Source organism: Scleropages formosus, chromosome 11 (genome assembly GCF_900964775.1).
Source record: "Scleropages formosus chromosome 11, fSclFor1.1, whole genome shotgun sequence".
Lineage (NCBI taxonomy): Eukaryota > Metazoa > Chordata > Actinopteri > Osteoglossiformes > Osteoglossidae > Scleropages > Scleropages formosus.
This window is the reverse complement of record NC_041816.1, coordinates 19,200,456-19,221,821: the sequence shown is the minus strand read 5'-3', so window position 1 is coordinate 19,221,821 and position 21,366 is coordinate 19,200,456. Positions and strand designations below refer to the sequence as shown.

The 21,366-nt window shown below is 45.0% G+C and overlaps 1 protein-coding gene across 5 annotated transcripts in view; it reads right to left on the bottom strand.

Moving 5' to 3' along the window:
- The window catches only part of shank2b (SH3 and multiple ankyrin repeat domains 2b), a 157,879-nt gene that overhangs the window by 65,266 nt on the left and 71,247 nt on the right, over positions 1 to 21,366 (bottom strand). For 4 of the 5 annotated variants that reach the window (XM_029256178.1, XM_029256179.1, XM_029256180.1 and 1 more), the window contains 3 exons: positions 10,994 to 11,327; positions 4,471 to 4,628; positions 2,816 to 2,929 (listed from right to left, as the gene is read on the bottom strand). In XM_029256178.1, the coding sequence (XP_029112011.1) occupies positions 2,816 to 2,929; positions 4,471 to 4,628; positions 10,994 to 11,327 (606 nt within the window). Of the gene's footprint in view, positions 1 to 2,815; positions 2,930 to 4,470; positions 4,629 to 10,993; positions 11,328 to 14,411; positions 14,486 to 21,366 lie in introns of those variants that run through there. The other variant, XM_029256182.1, reaches the window with a different exon arrangement.

Here is a 21,366-nt window from a genome sequence, read left to right as displayed (position 1 = left end):
TCCCCTTTCAGCGGGTCAATGTACCACTGTTTCTTGAGAAAGAAAAAAAACACACGTCATCTCAATTATATCAATTACAATACTAATATATCTTTTAATTTTATGTATGATAGCAATAACAGTATATTACATATTTGTTACAACAACTGTTACAATTAGCTTTCCTTTCAATGCTACATTTTCATTGATTCATTATCAATAATCGCAGGGGTCTATCTGATAGTCTATCCAAGAGCGCAAGGACATGAAGCAGGATACACTCTAGACTAACACATCTTGGTAATTTGGCTCCCAGATGGTTATGACATATAATAATAAAGTGAGCAAGGTCACTGCCTATACACTCTGCAAAGTACGCAGACACAATCCTGCTAGAAGTGCTGTGTAGCACTACTAACAAATAACTTACTCTAGATGATTATTAAATCACAAGATAAGACTTTATTTACAATGGTGTAACGGTACTCCTGTTATTAAAGCTGTTTTTGATTTTAAAAATTTGATTAACAGTTACATGTTCAGGTTGTTTCTCTAATACTTAATAGTAAGGAGCAGCAGATAACGTAGTGGTAGGGCCATTACCACTCTTTTGGACACACTTCTCTGCTGATCTCCTAACACCACAAATCACACCATCTGTCACAAACAAGTTTGTAGTTCCTATCAGCCTCCATTCTATAGGCAGCTACTGGTGTAATGTGAAAGGGCCAAAGCTGTGCTACTGGAAAAGTACACTGCTTCGACAACAGCACGTCTGCATCTAAAGCTAACTGCCTGCTGTGAAATGCCCTTTTGTTTACTCTGAGCTGTATGCTGCTTTGGAGGAAAGTGTCTGTTAAATGAATAAATGTACAGTAAACAAACTAGGTTCCAGTATGGAAGTGCTCCAGTATATATTACTCTACTGTGTAAACAGGTAAATAGTTAATACCATAACACTGTACATTACGTTTATTAACTTAGCCGACGCTTTCCTCCAAAGCGACTTACATTGTTAGGTTATAATTATTAGTTACAAGCTTACAATTATTTACACATTTATACAGTTGGGTAATTTTACTGGAGCAATTCAGGGTAAGGACCTTGCTCAACAGTAGTAGAGCCAGAGGTTGGGATCAAACCTGCAACCTTTGGGTGCAAAGTAAGTACCTCTAACCACCACGCTACCAGCTGTCCTACATTGTAGCTCAAGAAATGGTTCAATGGTTGTGATTGCTTGAGACGGTCAATGTTATGGGAAGTGAGATATATATGTGTGTGATATATACAAACACACACACTTATGTACAAATACACAGAGTAACTGATTTTGTTATGTGAGAAATTGTGGCAATAGAAACCTGAAGGAATATTTACTTCCATCCTGTGCTTACTATACACTAAAAGAAAGGACTCCATACACTACAACTGGAACCTTACTTGTACACTAACAGTCATTGTTTCCAAGATAATGTGAAGGTTTACATATTAGACTTAGCCAGAAAAATAGCCAGACTGAAATACCCGTGGGACAAAAACCTTTTTGGGTTTGAGACATCAAGTCTGTGTATCTCAGTCCTTAAATGATACCAGCCTCTGAACAGAACAAAATAATTGTTGTGGAAGTAAAATGATAACTGGCAAAAATGCTGCAGTACTAAACAATAAGAGTGTGGTCTGAAAACAGGGTATATATTTCCATAAGCCATTGTAGAGATTTTTCATTGTACAGGAACCTGTTAAATTGGGGCTGCACTTAATTAGTACTTCATGTTTCAGATTTTTGTACATTTTTCCCATACAAGTCATAACCTCTTGCAAAATGTTTTATTCTCACTTTAGCGTTAAAATAATTTATAATCAGAGGTTACCTGCAGATTATGGCCAGTGTCTTAGTAGTGTTGCTGTTCATGGGCAGCATCAGGTTGTGCAGCAATGAAAAGGCGATCCAAGCAACAAGGTGACAGACCTGTTTTGCTCTCTCTGTCTGACTGGAAACAGCTTCCCTTCATCACAAATTACACAATGGGTCAAATTACACCAGCACCTTTCCATAGACATGAACCCTAGTATAATTCTCTGGAGGATGAGCGTACACGCTGTGCATCGAGCCAAACCTGCCCCTGAGTGCTCCGCTGCCCCCTTCTGGTACTCCAGAGGGTAGTACACCTGTCAGAGGCAGCTGTGGTGGGGATGAGTGGGGAAAATCTGCCGTCCCCACCTGCCTCCCACAGGAGGAGCACCTTGGGCCCATGGCTGGGCAGAGTCCAGGGGACAGAGGTGAAGAAGGGATGTCAAGGAGAGAAAGAGAACTGATGGAGAGAGGGAGCGAGATGGAGACGGAGGTGGGGAAAGAGCAAACAACATAAGATCCCCTTAAGTGAGGGGATGAAGCTGCAGCAGAGAACACTGCCAGCAGGGCCAAGGCGCACACCTGCATTACAGCGCCGCTGCATGCTGAGAGCCCGGAGCCACCTTGGTTGCAGCCACACATCTGGAAAACCCCACCCTGCAAAGCAGGAAGCGAGATAACAAGGAGCGCGGCCATGTGGACGCAAAGACATCTGAAGGCACAGCACCATGGAGCCCTAACTCAGCCCCTGTGGCCCTTGGGCACCAAATCACTCAGACCCATGTCCCTGAGGGGTCGAGCAGTTCAAAACCCGGTGAGAGTCTCTCTTCGTCACTGGGCAACGCCAAACAGAGCCCCATATGGCAGACAGCTCACACAGATAGGGAGGTGGAGAACAGGATGCTTTCCACTGGACCAGGGAGACACAGATCGGCGCCCAATAACCGTCACCCCCAAAACCCATGGCGTGCTACCCTGACTTACGCGGCCTCTCCTCGCTGGGCTTGGCAGGGATCTCCTCCACACACTCTGCCGGGAACCATCCCACGTGACCACGTGCACTGCCTTCCCAGAAGCCCCCTTCGCCAATGCTCAGGACTGGGGGGGGGGGGGACACATAGGAAGTAACACTTAAAAAAAAGTGCTGTCACCTAAAGCACATTTGCATGTACAACAATGTATAATATTGATGTGAATGTACAGGACTAAAGGGAGTACAGTACAAAGAGCATTGGGGGTCAGCGGTTATTATGTAATTCAATACAATGCAACACTGTTCATCTTATTCAAAACAAATGTTGCATTTACATAATATGTTCTTAATTCTCACTGAGTAATCTCAAGACATCACAATTCATGTGTAAATAAGACATGACAGACCCCCCCCTTGCATATTTATTACATAAAACTTTGAAGCAATCAGGACTTTGCATGTCGCTGAGAGGCATAATCTGCTGCCCATTGCCTTCACCATCTGGTGAGGCAGAGAGCACAGGCCTCATCATGGCAAAGTCGCCACGCTGCCGGGCCCTGCGTGAAGTCGGGGTAAGGGGGACACAGCCACACCAAACAGAGCACAGTCACCTTCTGAGGGATCTGAAGGCTGGGTTCATCAATGAAAGGCAATCGATCAACAACGAGTTCATTTCAAAACACAAAGGGACAGAAAGATACTGTATACATTACATAAGAGTCTGTCTAGGATAAGATGCTCTTGGATAGAGAGGATTTGAAACATCATGATGAATATGACAATGGAAATAGATAATGAAATATTCATGTAATTTCTATGCCATTTCCAATGCTAAATGTATACTTGGCCAATTAAATCGTTCCTTGATGAGACGAGAGAGGTGTTAGGCGCCAGGACACTCCTGAGGTCCCTCTGCTTGCACGTTGCTTTGAGGAGGCAGCATTTGCACTCAGACCGATTCCGAGCTGGTGATCAGAAACGATGCACCGTGGTGAAGGCAACCCAAACGGCGCCGGGCCTTCCGGCACCTGCTGGAAGGAGGGCCGGTTCTCCACACACTACACACACAGGCCCGCCTGACCCAGATCAGATTAGAAACCTCTTGCTGTTCGCTATGGCAGATGGTGGACAACAACCCATCACACTTACTGCTGGGGACCCCAAGGGCTTCCATGTCCAACCTGCGACTGTGACTCAAACCCTGCGGAGGGCAATGTCAACATTATACCCCCAAGACCAGACTAACAAAAACTAATTCTCTAACGTGCAGAAATGAATCCACTCTATATTGCCACAACCCAGGGCTTAACACATTACATTTTATATTTATTCATTTAGCTGACAATTTTCTCCAAAGCAACTTACAATGTTAAGACTACAATTATTTACCCATTTATACAGCTGGGTAATTTAGCAAAGCAATTTAGAGTAAGTACTACAGCCGGAGGTGGGGATCAAACCTGCAATCTCTGGATCCAAAGGTAGCAGCTCTAACCACTACGCTACCAGTTGTCCAGACCACAGCGCTGAGTTGTAATGTTGACATAGACCTCAGCAGAAAGCAAAGAACCACAGCGGTACACCTGTGGTTGGACTCATGTGCTCGTCTGTGTGGGAAGTGGTGCGGAATCAGGGTGTGGTGAGTGCTGCGTGCTGGACGCCCCACCTTTCACACGGTCGTTCTTGTAGAGGGGGATCTCTCCTTCTGCTTGAGGCTGGTAGGACCGGACCACCACAAAGTGTCGACCAGGCACTGCGCTGTATAGCTTGCGCTTGGGGCCCTGGAAGTCCGGGCCCGTGTGGCCCTCCCGGCTGGAGCTGGGGCTGCAGGGGGAATGCGGGCTGGTCAAAGCGGGAAAGGATTTTCTACCCTCGCACTACCCTTGCCCCTGCGGGATCAACACAACGCAATATACCATTACGACGTCATACCTCTTCTGATTGCACCCAGTGTATTGTTTTATACTTCCATATGGCTAAAATTTCTTTTATAAGCGCTACAAATTAATTCAACAGCTTCTTTTAACCTGGAGAGAATCACAGAATACCTTTTTTTATTATTCTACTCAAAGAAAAACTGACAGAAAATGACCAAGACCCTCATCTGGATTAGCAATTTAGAAAATGGATGGATAGATGGGTAATAAATACAGGCTCCATAAGCAACTTGGTGAAAGGACAAAATACAGCATATATCAGTGCCACAGCCCGGGCCTGAACGGCAGCACGACCTCTGCCAACAAGACGGAATCTAAATGCACCTGTGCCACTGGACGGGCAAAGTGCTCAAAGCAATGGGACAACAGCTCCAACGATACTGAGCAGTTTTCAGACTTACGGCCGATAAACCGATTCTGCATGTAAAGTCACACATTCCTGATTCCAGAAGCAGTGTGTGCAGCACTGTATGTAAAACAGGGATACGGCGTAAAATGAATTCAGATGACCATTACTGGAACTTACTTGGCATAAGAAAAGTATTCATACTGCACAATTAAATAAAATTCCTCCTCGCTATAATGTATCATTTGAAGAAGCGCAGCGACGCGTGGACTCCCTCTGGTGGACAAATGAAGCAATAGCTGTGACTTATTTCGCAATAAGTCACACGTGGCCCACATGAAGCGCATAACTGCAGCTGCTACGACTGCAGAAAATTTAACATTTAAATGTTTTTTTTATTACACACTTGATATAAAGAACTCTCAATCTACCTTTGCACTACTTTGCACATACATGTCTTCCATGTTTACACTGCACACTGAACACTTTATATATGCACATAATTTTGTTTCTTGCATTTGCACTAATAGTAATTTTGTAAATTTCTAACTTACGCCTTGTGTCTTCTTTCCTTATGTCCTTATAATTTCTAATTTATGTCTTAGGCTGCTGGGAGGATTCATAGAGTAAGAATTTCATTGTATGGTGTAACAGACTCTTTATTGTCCATATGATAATAAACTCTTGAATCTTGAATCTCTACATTTCGTTTTAAAAAACACTTTGACAGGGTGTTTTAAAACTGCTTAAACTGCATGTGTATATATGCAGTATAGTCAGTACAAGATGTACTACAATATAAAAAATGCCACCAAACACAAGCAAGTGCCAGTGAAAACAAGTGGAGCCAATGACACCATTAAAATCTTTTCCACAGTATGCAGACTTTGTAGTTTCCAAACAATCTCATCTCAAATGGCTTATTTTAACTTCACAAATAAAACAGAAAATGCGACAAGAGATCCAACTTGGAAAGCAATTTACCCGCAAACCCTCCAAGCGAAGGACATTTTCTCTGAAGCTTTTCATTCTCCGCACTTTCAAGTTAATGCACACTTGCACTAACATCAGAACAATCTGACTGGCTTGAGGACGCAAGGGGGCCTGAGCTGAGAGGGCTCTGTGCGGGAGCCGGGACACCCCAGCTGGGTGGCAGACGGGCTCCAGGAAGACGCGTGCGCACTTGCTCGAATGCACTCGCTGAGAATAAAACCTCATCCGCACGTCTGCATTCAGTGACAAGGTTCCATTTGGGAACGTGGTGTAATTGCGAACAACATGCGAGTGTATTCATTAGCGCTCCCCAACAGCTAATTGGCTGTTTCATTTTAATGACCATTCTTCTCAGAAATAAATTTTGCATTTAATTTTAATGACCGACACTCAAATTCAGTGAGTTTGATTGTATCTGTTTGCTGAAGAGTATTGACACAGATGGCCTGTGACTACTACGCAGCCTAGAGAGTAATAATAAAATAACAGCAGCACCATCACCAACACCACTACCAATAATGAAGCTGTGCTTTCAAATCTGGATAGCATTACCTCAGCACAGACACATGTCATGACAGAAAACCAAGAACTACGGGGGGGCACCTGCCCACTGTGGGGCCATGCTGCTGAACAATGGACCTGTGGGACTACTAAGATGAGCCCAGATCCCTAGTGTCACAAATCCTGCTCTCAACCACGGTAACACCATCAGTCATAGGGCTGCCACTAAGCTGTAAAGCCCTGCTTCATAAGATGACGACATTGACACTTCCACACACAAGGAATGTGACATGGTGGGTACTTAACAGAACAGCCGAAAGTAGGACAACCACCCAGTAACTCATTGTGAAGGAGACACAATAAGTAAATAATATACAGAGTGTAGAGCAGCAACATCGATGACTGAGCTTATTTCACCAGTAACACCAGTAACAACGGACATTGCCTGCGGGCGACCCGGCCGGCTCCAGAAACCCGCTCCTAGGCCTCGTAACCATTGCCTGGGCCTTTTTACTAGCTCTCTGTTTAATAAAGGTAGGGCTAAGAGCAGGAACTGGTACCTTACCACAGCAATATCTCTTATTATTAAAGCAGTGGGGGATGAGCTGGGGTTTGGGGTTCAGGGTGCGTGTGTGTGTATGAGAAAGAGAGGAGAAGAGGGGTGCTGCGGTGGCAGTAATTACCTCTGCTGTATTCTCCCGCACCAGGCCCATTAAAGGCCCATCGAGCTGACGGAATTCTGCAGGGATCCATTACCACAGCCAGCAGGCAGAGGGGACGTAAACATGGCCCTCAATGCAGCGCGCGCACGCACGCACACACACACAGCACAGTGTGTTTCATTCACACTTTACCTGGACCAGGGCACATGTAAAGCCCCACTTGGCCATTCAGTTGCATGCCAAAGAGACTTTACACTTAGGATTTCGAGAATGACACCAACTATTACCAGCAGTCTATAAAGTGCACTTTGGTATCAGTCAAATTTTTCTGGAAATTTTGCAGTCCCCAAAGTTCACTTGTGTATGAAAGAAATTACTGAAAATGATAAATGGGACTCCAGATATAAAAATGTGTCAAACACACTGTACACATCAATTATAAATGTGACCAACCACACTTATTAAAAAAAGACATTTAGAGGGGGGAAAAAAAGGAAACTGGAGCGGTCACCAAACGTCTATCTACATGAAAAACGCTGCAGTTATTTCGGTTTTATTAATTTTTCCAGAACAGAGCAGCATCACAGTGTTTTAGTGAAACCATCCTCAGCCTGATGAAAACAAGTAATGGGTCAAAATTAGCTCCACTATTTAAAGCTTGACCCACAGCACAATTATGGAACAGAGAGAATGTGAAACACCCCAGTTAATGTCTTGCTGTACTACTGAGGTGTACGGTATGGTAATGTGTTCAAACATGATCAAAGTCCAAATTCACAATGGTCTAGTAAGAACTGTGCTTCCTACAGTAACATGTGCCACCACTCAACTTTGGCCCTGTGCCCACGTGCAGAGTGTGCCGCTTGTCTGTGCCAGAGTACCGCGGTCCCGAGCCGCAGGCCAGATCCCCCCAACCCACCCCCACCGCCCCCGAGCCAAACGGGACCGTGCTGCGAAAGTGGGACAGCAGTGCGGTCTCCGGGCTCCGCTTGGCCCCGGATGCCGTGAGCCGACCTTCCAAGGTCAAAAGCAAGGGCACCTTGAAGAGCACTGCTCTCTGCTAGAGAACTGGGGCTGCAGCAGAACTGTGTCCTGCGTGCATACAGGTCCTCTCACCCTGCTATGTTAACCTTCAATAAACTACATTGCCTGTAAGCAGGGCACAAAAAAGAGCGGTTACCCCGGTCCAGTAATAAATGATCAGGAATGATTCACTGCAAACATTTTCCATGAAAATGGCGACCTTTAGAAATAACAGCAGCCATAGTCATTACAACATTTGCTTCCTAGTCCCACTGCATCAGTAGATACTGCAGTCACTCTTCCCACCAGCGTAGTGGACAAAGCTCCCCTTGCTTTACCAGAGGACCATGTTGACCAGTGGGCTGTGCGTTCACATCCTGTATAGAGGGTTTCACAAACTAACTGAGGAACGTATGGAAAAAATGGGACACTGTGGGCACAATGTATAAGATGCACACAATGCATAATGAATAATAGATGAAAACACATGCTAATTAAATAAATTATCTAGCACGGAGCTCGGGATGCTAGCTGAGGAACTCGTCCAGAAAACTGTGTCACTCTCCTATCGCCGTTGACTAGGAAGCCACTTGCTCACACCTGACCTCAACACTATTACGTAAGACTCAAGGCAGAAAATGGAAAATTAAGTAGGAATCATGCTGCTGTCCAAGTCTGAATTATGGTGAAGACTCTAAAGCATTAGATTTTGATCAAGACGGAGCATGAAATGCAGTAGTGTAAGAGCAGGAATGTGTCCAAAGGAGCAGCCCCAAACCTCAATGACACTTGCCAAGAACACTCGACTTTGTACAGAAAAGTAAGCCCGTCCGGTAATTGAAATAATGTACCACTGACTCTTTCATTCAGATGAAAACGCACAGACTGTTGCCATGTTGCAAAGATTCTGCGATGGATGACGGGATCCTTGGTATAAATGGCTTGCCGAAGGAGCATTCAGCCATCAAGAGAGAGGCTCGGCGGCTGCTGAATGGGGGGCACCACAGTCACCCACACAAGCTCCAGCTCCCGCTACCTTATGTGTGAGTCAGTATCATGTGGATTTGCTTTCTTAATGGCCTCAATAACCACCCGGCAGCAGAAGTGGAATCTGTGCTATTTGTGGCACATTGCACCGGTAGCTAAATCAAATCACAACAATGGCAATGTGCAATTATCCAATCAGGCTGGACAAGTAATAAAGGCAAATTTGCTGAACCTGCTTTTCTGTTTTGTTTTTCCCCCTGCCATGTGCAGTTGTGGGACGTTATCTAATACACCATGGAGTAACTGCTTAAACGCATACCTCGACGTGACAGAATGCCATAGCAACCGCACCAGTATCTAGGGACAGTGACTCGCTTTAACACTATGATCCTGTGGCAGAAATATCAGTGGGATTGTGGTTGGTGGTGGCCAGGTTGAAACTGCCTGTCACTGAGTGAAGGAGGAGCACGAGAAGCAGCGTTTGTGCGCGTGTGTGTATGGGGGGGGTCTTTGCCAGGTGGGATGTATATGACATCAAACAACCGAAAAGGAGAAGTTGCTAACGTTCTCATTTTTAATGCTGCAGAAAGGGATTGCTGCGGCCCAGTCAAGGAGTTTGACCTTAAAACAGTAAATTAATCACGCAGCCTTTTGATGACCTAAATATGTAGCCGAGTTCCTTCGGCAAAGCCACCATACCGTAAATGTGTACCCTCCCAGTGGAGATGAGTCTGATGTCCTGCTAAAAGATGTCTCCATTAGCAAACTAGTGCTAGTTGCTTTCAACGGCTCTTCCAGCTCCACTTCACGATGACGGTGAGTAGAACTACGAAACTATAAAACAAATGGCATGAAACCCTTGCGCATCATGCTCGCTCCACTTGCCCTGAGTTGCTCGCATGGCGATCCTTGGGCTAAGTGTGGTACTGATAGGCGAGGGGGTTGGGAGGTGACAGCTTTGGTGTGCCAAGGACAGAACCCAGCCATGAAAGATGGGAAGATTGCATAAGGGAATTTTCAGAAGGAAAGGAGATTAGTGAGCGAGTGCTGTGGCCACGTGGTGATGACACTCCTGTCTCTCCTACCGCCACCACCACCCTGCCCCCACGCCATTGCCTCTACTGGACATTGTACTGTTCAGAGCAGGGATATGAGGCAAAATGACACAGTCAACTCTATGACCATGAAAGAGGTGGGCCCCTAAAGCACAGGAAGGCATCAGCAGGCTGCTCAATGGCTACAGACACACACGACATGAGCATTCCTTAACTTTCCACACTGAGGTTTTTAGATACAAAAACCACAAACGCAACATAAATCTGCTGAGATTAGACTTTGGCTAGAAATATTTACTGCTGTTGTCATAAAATAAAATAACATTTTGTTGCTTGTCGAAAGTTTTTTGTATTTTTTTTTAATCTAAAGCAGCCTACAGTATTTTATGCCTTGAAACATCTAGGTATTTCACTGGAGTGATTCAGTGCAAGTTTCTTGCTGACTGATACTATGGTAGTAGTGGGGAGCAGTGAGGTTTGAACTGGTAAACCTCCATTTACACACCCACGTCCTTACAAATTTCGTGCCCCGCTACCCTTTGAGAAAGCAGCCAACATACCCTGTAATTAGCAGGAATCGCAGCACGCTCTGCGCACGGCATCTGAAAAACTGTTTTCCAAGTTACCTGGTGGGAATTAAGAGGCTTTTAATTTTTCCTGGGACATGCAGCAGGAGGGAGCTCACCTGATCTGCCGCTGGGGGGGCTGCCTCCGGGCCTCCTCCCCCAGGCGGTTGAGGGAGGGCGATCGGCTGCGGCCCGCACGGGACCCCCTGCCCATGGTCTTCACTGTGCCATTGGGGTTGCTCTGCATCTGCTGGAGCAGTTGGGGGGAGAGGCTGCGGTGGGAAGAGGCGGCCGAGGGGGCGGCTGCGGCGGCCGACGGCGACCAGTCCGGCGGCAGGTTGTTCACGTTCAGGTTGTTGTCACTGTTGGAGCGCAGCAGCACCCGGGGGGCAGCGAGTGTGCTCTGGGTGCCGCGCCGCCGCTGCGAGTATGCTGGTGCCTCTCGAAAAGGCACTGTAGGGAGCGGAGAGGGAGAGGATATGGAGAGGGGTAAGAGTTTTGCTCAAAACTGCACACATCTACCTTAAAAGTCATCAATATGGACACAAGCACAGGAGAACCTATATACACAATCCTTCTTTATCCAATGGTGAGGGTCAGCTAAGACCACAGAGGATTCTCAATTATGACAGGAAGATCCGTAAGGCAGGAGGTCAGCCAAGACGTCAGAGAACCTTTCCGGCCTCAATCACAAAAGAGCTCGCAGGTATTACATCACTCCCCAGCGATACATCACGAAAGTGAGGTTATTTTTCTGCAGAGCGTCAGGGAACTGGGAGTGATGCTAAAGCTCGGATGCGAACAACACAGGTGGGAGGTCACTGGGTGTAATTTAGCCCAATGAATCACTGCAATACATCTTTAATTAGGCATCGTTGATTTCTGCAAGGGCTCAGACACAGAAAACAGCGAGGAAATTAAACATAAGACATTTCCCAAGAGTTAATGAGTTGATCATCCGATCGAAATATACATGGGTGCTTTGTGAGAAGGATGACAGACCAAATCAAGGTGGAATATCTTGAAAATGGTCAGGGGCAGAAACGACTTACGTCTCAGTTTCCAGAGGACCCTTGCATCTAACTTTCCTTTTTCGTTTGTGCATTTGTTTCAGCTTGCCATTACATGGCTTCGGGCAAACAGTGGCTAACAGGAGCTGCAAAACATCCAGTTGAAGTCACATCCCTTTGTTCAAGGCATTGGTTAGGATTATAATAAAGAAAAAAAATCAATAAAAATGAGTACACAGAGGAACACCTTTGGGAGGAGGCTCCATAGACAAGGACTGGGAAGCAAAGCTTGTAAACACGGAGATCCTGGTCGACTGCGTAGGCCGACCAGACCGGCTCAGCTCCCCTCTGCTCTGAAACACTGCACTGGCAACACAATGAGCACGGAGAGTTGCCGGTGCTTTGCTTAACGTGTTGAGTGTGTTGTGTGTAGAGATTCTTCTCCCCATGCTCTGGTGGGAGGGTGGACAGCGGTTTTTCAAAAGTTAGAAAAGCATTTGGTACAAATTTTATTGTACCTCCCCTTGCCTTACAGCTTCATTACAGAGGGCGGAAGCGAGTCTGCAGATTGAACAATCAGTCAAATCTCCCGTAGACGTCTGTGTAATTACTATTATTACTATTAGACCAATAGAATCTCCAGCACTTCCTGGGCACTAGTGAGGCATGCAGCAATTAACTGTCATGTTTATTTCCCCGCTGCCTTCTAAATGCCATTGAAGAATAATAGGCTCATCTGGGCTGCCGGAGGAATTTTAAACTCTCTGAGGGAGGGGAGAGCCTTGGCCTGAACTTCACATGAGGTGTTTAGGATAGTCTGCAGCTCAATCTTCTGTGGGACTTGTCCTTCCTAATGAACGGTGTACTTCACCAGCCAAATATTGATTTTGAGGCATGGTTTTCAGTGTGTTTCCATCTGAGGACTGACGATGCACCCGCGATTCTCCCAGTATGTCTCGAAGCCCTGTTGGGAATAAGAATGGGGCGAATGGCTAACAAGCTGCCAGCCGGTCACCCCATTAGGGGCCAGTAAGCTTGGTGCTGTGGAGGTGCAGGGGAGCAATGGAGGCAAGGGGGAGGTCTGTCTGGGCTTTGAAGCCTTTTCTATAAACATATAAAGTCATGCAAGATATAATGGGGAAAGGGGGTGGGAGCACGTGGAGAGCAGGGGGCAAAACAGTGTCTCACATATTTGTGAAATACGCGGTTGGGACCGAAAGCAGAGCAGTGATTGGAGCAGAGCTGGAAGCAGCATTCGGGGGCCAACCTGAGCAGCCATGAGGACCCTCAGTGGCAGAGCAGCTGGCGTCACACGTCACCCCTATACACGTGCACCCATGTGAAATCGCACTCTCGCACGTCTGTCGGGCAGCGCTTCGGAGGTTGACACCTCAGCACATTCGGTCCCTCGTGAAGGAAAGAGCACCAGTGAGGGTCTGGCTGGGTGGAGGCAATATAGAAACCCCCGCCCCCTCTGCTCTCAGCCCAAACACTGTCACACCACAAGACATGGAGGAGAAGAGAAGCAGCTGGATATGAGCAAACAAAGAAACAGCCAACGGGTCAGCTCCCAATTTACAATGCATGGCTTAGTCGCCCTGTAACAGGATTTCTTGTCTGATCTTGTACTTGGTTATCATAAAGGCTTGAGGTTCGATTCTTTGTGTCACAGAACAGAGAAAAACAACATGGACTTATGTCAAAGCAGAAAGCATTCAGTACAACCTTTATCAATTATTGTTTTTGATGCATGCCGGAGAGCAGGCGTACTCTTTCTTTGCACTGTATTGCACTGGTTTTCAGTTGGACCAGAGATGCAGACATGGCCCATCCCGGTAAAACCATCTACACAGCGTATGAGGAGAGCGCGCAGACATCACTAAGATGGCAATAGGTTAATGCCCTCAGAATCAGAACTGTTTAAGGAAAGCATCACAGACATTTAAATAGGAGTTCTCATCTCCTATGAACTGGGGAAGTATATGCAATATAAGTGATCGTTTTTATGATCTTTACACAGTGTGAGCAACGAGACCAGGCGTATTTCATGAAGTTGCAACATAAGTGTAAACTTAAAAAAAAAAAAAACATGGACACAAAGTAGTTTTTCTGCCCACAATGAGAGCAGCAGCTCAGTTTTCTTGTCAAATCAGTGAGAAAGTCCCAGTAAAAGCGACATCAGTATCACTTATTAAATCAGGGTGCACGGAGCAAGCAAGCCCAACTCATACATGAAATAAATGGACAGAAAAGGACCGCAAGACACCTCACAAGGCACTGATGAAACTAAAGTTTCCAGCAGGATCACACATCCTTTCAAGAGTACAAAGTATTAAGTGCCATTCAGAAAGAACAGAAAAAAGAAAAAACAATCCAAGAAATTTAATAGTGTTAAAAGAAGAGCCCAATAAGAAAGAAACTGAGAGCCAGCAAAAAAAGGTAAGTTCAAATGAAAAAGCCATTTTGTAACACAGTACGTGTCAGTACCTCCAAAGTGAATTTTAGGAATGAAGAGCATGGTTCCTACCTTCTTTTTTGAAGGCATTCAGTAAAGACTTCATTTCTCCTTTTTTCTGTACTTGCTCACTTTTTTAGTCCAACTCTCTCATGCCACCATGATGCCACGAAAGACAGAAGCGGAGGAAGAAATGCGAGTGAGAGCAGCAGCGGGAGGGAGCCGAGTCCGCCTGGCAGCTGCAGGTTCCCTGGGCAGAGAGTGCTGAGCGCGGCGAGCCTTACTGGGGGAGCGCCGGGCGGCACCGCGGCAACAGAGCCCGCCCCACATGATCGTGCCCGTCAGCTGGGAAGAGAGTGACTGAGGGAGTGCGGACGGGCGCCGGGGCTCACAGTGGCTTTGCACGGCCCCTCATGCACCACCAGGTGTCATGTGAGTGCTCGTGCTGTGCATGGATTGAGCCCCCCCAAACACCTCTTCCTCCTCCTTCCACCGTGCCATAGCCCCGCCTCGCCGTGCTCCAGGCACAACGTGGACCAGCAATGCGGCCCGACACTCAGCTGGAGTGGGCTTTGTCATTCCTATAATTACCCCCAAGAACCCACTGTGCTCCTTTCATGCATGTTCCTGGTTAGTTGCCGGGAAGTTACTGAACTGGGCCTAATTCTCTTCCTTTCAAAGAAGGAGCAACTTTAAAGTAATTATAATCATATAAAGTGGAAGCAAAATCGCCTCTCCCAGCAAGAGATACTCATCGAAGGTAAGAGACAGCACAGCATAAGGGTAATTCACAGCACACCTGTGCTAAACCTCCCACTTTATTGAGCAAAAAAAAAAAGAAAAAAAAAAATCTAAAAGTGACATTGCATATATTACTTCCTAAAAAAATATCTTGGAGACTGGGTTTTAACCCTTCCTGCCCAAGAAACAGCTGTATCGGAAACAAGCCCTCAGTGTTGCTAGGCAACTTGAGAGGATGTCTAAATCCGTCAGAGCGAGATGCTTTGTGGAGGCATCAATGAAACATTGCTGGCCATGGTATCAAGTGGAGGGGGGGGTCTTGTACATTATATGAAAGTGACACAGTTGAAACGGATGAATAAAAGTTTATTTTGTGAAAACGGACCATTTTTCTGTCCTGGAAATGGCAGACAGCTGAACTGTAAGGAATGAGACATCCAATTTGAATGGATTATTTAGACTGTATGGGATTTATACAGTTGCAAGAGGATAGCCCTTTTCTAACATGACTTCTCTTTATCTGAGATCACAGCATGGACGTCACTGAGCACAGTTTACGTTTTGACATCCTCCGTTTTTCTGCATGCAAACGCATACTTTGGCCATATGACGGGTGACGCCATAGCCTCCCTATCACAGTACTATGCTGCGTTTACCAGGGACTCACAAACTACCAACCTAGAAAAAAAATGCTACAAATGAGTTGAAACTCCACTTCGTTAAATTTACTGAAGCAGAACAAATGGAGCACAACACACTGGCAGCACAGTCCTTTCACCCTGCTTATTTGATACACACATGCTACACCAGACATCAATCGCTCCAATAGGCAGTGCATGTGCTATCTACTCACACATGCACGGTGTGAAATTGTGCCTTGAAAAGCAAAACTAGTTTCAGCAGCTTTTTTTCCTTCGAAAAAACACATTAGCACGTCAGTTTTCGAGAATGAACCAGTCAAACTTAAAAAGCTTCCTTCACAAGAACATATGAGCCATGAAAAAGCAAAATTAGCCAGTTTTAATAGGTGCACTTGTAACTGCATAATTACAGCCTCTCTGTTTGTTGAGAGTCGGGGATCCTTGTTCAGTTTAAATCCCAGATCAAAGTATATCTCAGTTAGGAAGCGCAGCACAAATTAGGTCAAACAAAGGATAAGCGGGGGCCTGGGTGCACAAGTCTGTCTTCCAGCGCTGGCAAGAAATCACGTGCCATTTCGCAACCTGTACTTCGCCCCTCGTGAAGCTGAATTCATGTCGGTCTGTAATGGAGCAGTCAGTAGAGATGATTACACTGTACTGTATGTGGGGGTGGAAGCACTAAGCTTGCTGGGATTGCATTGAACCGAGCACAAGCCGATTATGTTAACCAAGGCTCTATCTTGGGCAAGTTATGAAGCAAGCCGAGCTGACGGCCACTAGTGGCAAAACTACGAAGAGGTCCAGCAGGAATCAACAGAGCACCTCCACCTACGGTAGGCGTGGCGATGGCCTTTTCAAACATCCAGTTTGTGAAAACACACTGCAGTGGGAGTCCTCTACTCTCTCCACTGTCTCTCCATGCACCACCCAAAGAGCTGGGGGGGACCAGCACTAGAGTATGATGCTCTGCTCAGCTCAGCGCAGCTCATGCAGTTGATGGGGAGTAGATGGACAGTGAATGGAGAGTGGGTGGACAGTGGACGAGGAGTGGATAGACAGTGAATGGGGAGTGGACAAACAATGAACTGAGAGTGGATGGACAGCGGATGTGGAGTAGATGGACAGTGGATGGAGAGTGGATGGACAGTGGGTGGGGAGTGGACAGTGAACTGAGTGAATGGACAGTGGACAGGGAGTGGACAGACAGTGGATGGAGAGCCGTTTGTTTTCCCGTAATTACAAGAGCTGCATTCAGACGATCAGCCTGCCTCAGCCCTCAGAGGACCTGCTACACACAGAAGCAATGTCACCTTCATCAAATCAATACTTATTAAACACAAGATTTGCACTAAACGAAACTTGCAGACTAACAGTCCATTCCTGTTTGCAATTTTACAAACGGTAGGCAATATTAGAATGCTGCCACATGTATTGCCAAAGTGCCTTTGATTCTGAGAACTTTGAAGTTTACTAGCAAGGCAGTAGTATCTAGGCATTGTTCAATGAATTATGCACAGCATTTATTTCTAGCCGTTGTCATTATCAAACCACTTACACATGTGTGTCACACAGGCATTAGACTACAAAATCTCTATTTTTGAGAGAGACATTCACCTTCTCTTCATTCATTTGCTAAAATATGATGCATTTCCTTTAGAATTATTTAAGTAACATACTGAAATCATCTAGACGGTATCTTGCACATTCCATTACGCGCTTGCTGGGATAACCACTCAGCAGCTGGCAAGCACACTGTCCTGTGTGGAAGCTGCCAGAGTGGTTCACAAATACCTGTAAGCATTGGATTATTTATTATGTAATTCATATTATGTTATGAATTAGCAATGTAGCACTATCTAGAAAAGTGCATTAAGATTTTAAAATTAATATGAATTTCTTTCCATTAGTAAATGCATCATGGTAAAAGTAAAAATAAAATAATTATCCTTAGGCCAAAGAATGAAAGAGTAAAATGTTAAAGCTTACTGAATTAAAAACATAAAATACTGAATTGTTATGTAAATTGTCATGTAACTGATAAATAAGTAACAGACCAGAGCAGCATAAAAGCAACAGAACTGGTTCACGATATGGCATACAATGCTACACCTCAGACTTACATTACCTTCCTCAGTAATTCAATTATTACTTATTTAAATAATTATTATTTAATTATGAAGCATCTCTATTTTCTTTTGAAAATCACAGTTCTGTTGCCTCATAGTGGAAATATAAGCAGTCCCTTAACTAAAACGTCTTTAGCTGTGATAAGAGGCCATGTCACGGACACTTTCTTGTAGGTTCGAGAGACCTATTCGCTCTCCCCGGATATCCACCAGTGCTGGTAGCTTTCCAGGTCAACATAACAGAATAAGGCGACACTTGGATTTTATTCACCAGGGATTACTCAAGACTCAAGGCATATATTTTAATGGGGAGCTGTCAGTCTTCCTAAAGTGCTTATAATGGAGAGGGAAGTTGAGTGCATTTAAACTGCTGTTTCACACCTGTTGTTTTCCTCCCATGCTAAAATTGAGCTTCACTGACACGTCTCAAGACAAACACAACGGCAGCTTCCCTCCCCCTTTTCATCCAGTTTCATCCACATAAAACACGACGACAAAATTAGGACAGATATGATAGTTTTTTTTTTTTTCCAAAGGTCTCTAAGAAATAATTCACTGCTTAATGGAGATGCTCTGACAAAGAATGGCAAGGCATAGGTGCCGAGGTGTCGGACAGTAGAGGGGGATCCAGTGTTGTCTTGCAGATCTCCACCTGTATGTAAATGTACATACAGAGCCACAGTGTGCACAGGGTTGCAATCAAACTGCACACCCTTCCGATATTTCTCTCTTTAACCCAAACTTTGTACAAGGGGATTAAGGGAATGTCGTGTATAGTGCGGGGGATTAGGCTAAGCTTTGGGACTCTGAGTTGACACCACAGCTGTCTAGGGAGAACCTCGCGAGGCCATGTAGCGGGCCGGGCTCCTGGCAATCGGACTGTCTGGGCCTCAGGTCATTACACAACAGCAAAGCACTGAGGGTCCCTGGATAATCCACACCATTACCCTGACAACTGAACTAAAGAGAGGAGGAGTGACTTCTCTTGTATAATAATGTGGTGACATCCTTCTTGGGGGTACAACACAATCCAGTGGCCGTTGAGCACATTGCTGACACCAAGCCTGCTTCACAACGGTAGCTCTGTTCCCTTAGTGCTCCTCTTGACTTGAAGCTGGTCCAAGTTATGGTCTGATACTATCCACTTTATGAAATCATCTTCAACAAAGTTATCTTCCATAAAAGACACAATTGTGAGCACATGCAGAAAAGAGAAACCTGGAATATTGTGTGGCTCTTCTAGTTTATAACAATAACACACGTATTGGTTGGATGTCAACATCTGGAAAGCTTCTGGCTGCCAGAGAGGAAGATCACCATTTCATATGAATGAGGAAAAAAATCTGTTTCGAAAATCCACTTCCCTTCCCTAGATTTCCAATCAGGCATCAGCCAGATTTCTGATTCCTCCAACCAATTATCACATGAATCTGGACGCCATGGTAACCACTGGGTGCTGTTAAAGGCAGCAATGATTTACATACTTGCCTAGGGAGCATGATCTGTAAACTAAGAGCAGCAATCTTGTACAGTAAACTTTTCAGAGGCAGAGGGTAAAAATTACGCAGAAGTAGCATGCTCAGAAATTTTTAAAGACTAATGATCACATTATTAAATTAGGAGATGATCTAGTTATGGTTTTGTCTTATATGACTGCAAAAGCAGTAAATTCCACAGATTACAAGGATTTGAGAGAAAAGCTCATTGCTAATATTTGAAATCCACTGCTGCAATGGACTGATGTTTCATCTATAGCTTAGTGCCCTGTGCTTCTGGGATATTCTCTGGACCACCTAGTCACTGATAGTGGGTGAATAAGTGAGTTAAATCCAGCTGTTCACGAAATCTCCTTCTTTGCTAGAACACACTGAAGTATGTCTTCAGATACAACACTTATTTAGATATATCAGGTGAAATAGCCATCAGTGTGGTCAAATGGTCGAGCCCACAAGGTTACCTCAGCTACTGAGATGCTGCAATAAAACGTCATGCTGCGGTTCTTTGTCAGTTTCACTCCGGTGCAATTTTCAGAAGAATCCTGACACTTTCAAGATTGCAAGCCCTCACAACACCGAGCATACATTTTACACCTCCCAATGCATCGGGCTTGGCGTGAAGGGAACAGGAGACATGAGGAGACAGCTTGAAAATGATGAAGAAAAATGATGACAGCAGCACTGAGAGGCCATTTTAAACCTTCACAGCATTTTGGCTCCTTCTGGAGGCACCTTTCATTTTGCGTGTTCAAGGATCAAACAGAATGTGCTATGGTGTTGAAAGGCCCTCTAATTCTCTATCCATTAGTTCACACTGTTTGGACATGAGGCATGTTTCCTCGCAGATGTGAAACGTGAACATCGATCATGTTCTTCGTGTTGTCTTGAGCCTCTAGACACGTCCAGATGTGTGTGAGTGAGTGTGAGAGTGTGTTTTATGTTTTGTGAGCACGTGTTCACACTTGTGCACGTGCCCACTGCGAATCTCCGGTCTTATGATGCTCATTATACACAGAATGTAGGTCAGCTTGAGAGCTTACTTGAGAGCCAGTGTCGGATGTAAATTATGAAATGTATAGAGTGAGTGCAAAAAGAATGATGTCTCCTGAAAAGGGAGCCAAAGAACATTCTCATCAGTATTAAAAATGCTGTATATCAGACATCTAAAACACAGCAATATCAGCAATTCTGTATTATATATTCTGTACTATATTTTATATATGTACTGTATATATTTAATTGGATCGGCAATATTGTGTTATTTTTGCATATTAATTCACATTTAATTTTCACCTTTGTAATTTCCTGTTTCACACAACAGGACAATTGAATGAAGCCTGATTTTATGATAAGCAAAGTTTGGTATTACAACAGATATTGTAGACTGAAGAAAATACCAAAAATCAGCAATTTCAAGAAATGGCAAAAGGATATAATCCACTCCCTTTAAGCCTATCTAAATCCCATTAAATAACCCCATTAAAACCAATTAATGAAATCTAATCAATTCTGCCTAAAATGTATTTCAGAACTATATTTGAACTAGAGCTTTCAGCAGTATATTATATTTGGCAACTATAATAACATTTCAGCATGACTTGATGGAATGAACATGCAATAAAATAATTGGAGCCTCTTCCTTGTGACAGTTAATGAGAATCAGCACTGGGGAAGACTTAACACCTCCAGCTAATGCTCTTACAGGAAACTCCAATTACGGCATACGCAGGACCTGATTGGGAACTGGGACTTCACCACCACCCCCCACCCCCCACCCCACACACACACACACACACACACACACACACACACACACACACACACACACACACACACACACACACACACAGTTTCTGCATCCGCTTTGCAAAGACCGAGCCTCCAGTGCCATCACCAGTACCGCTCACACATATGTACCATGAGCCCCAGAGTCCCCCAAATAAGGCACTGGGGAGAGAACCAACCTTTTTTTGCTGTGGATCGCGCACAACCCATAGCTGACAATCCGCTCAGGAGTGTGTCC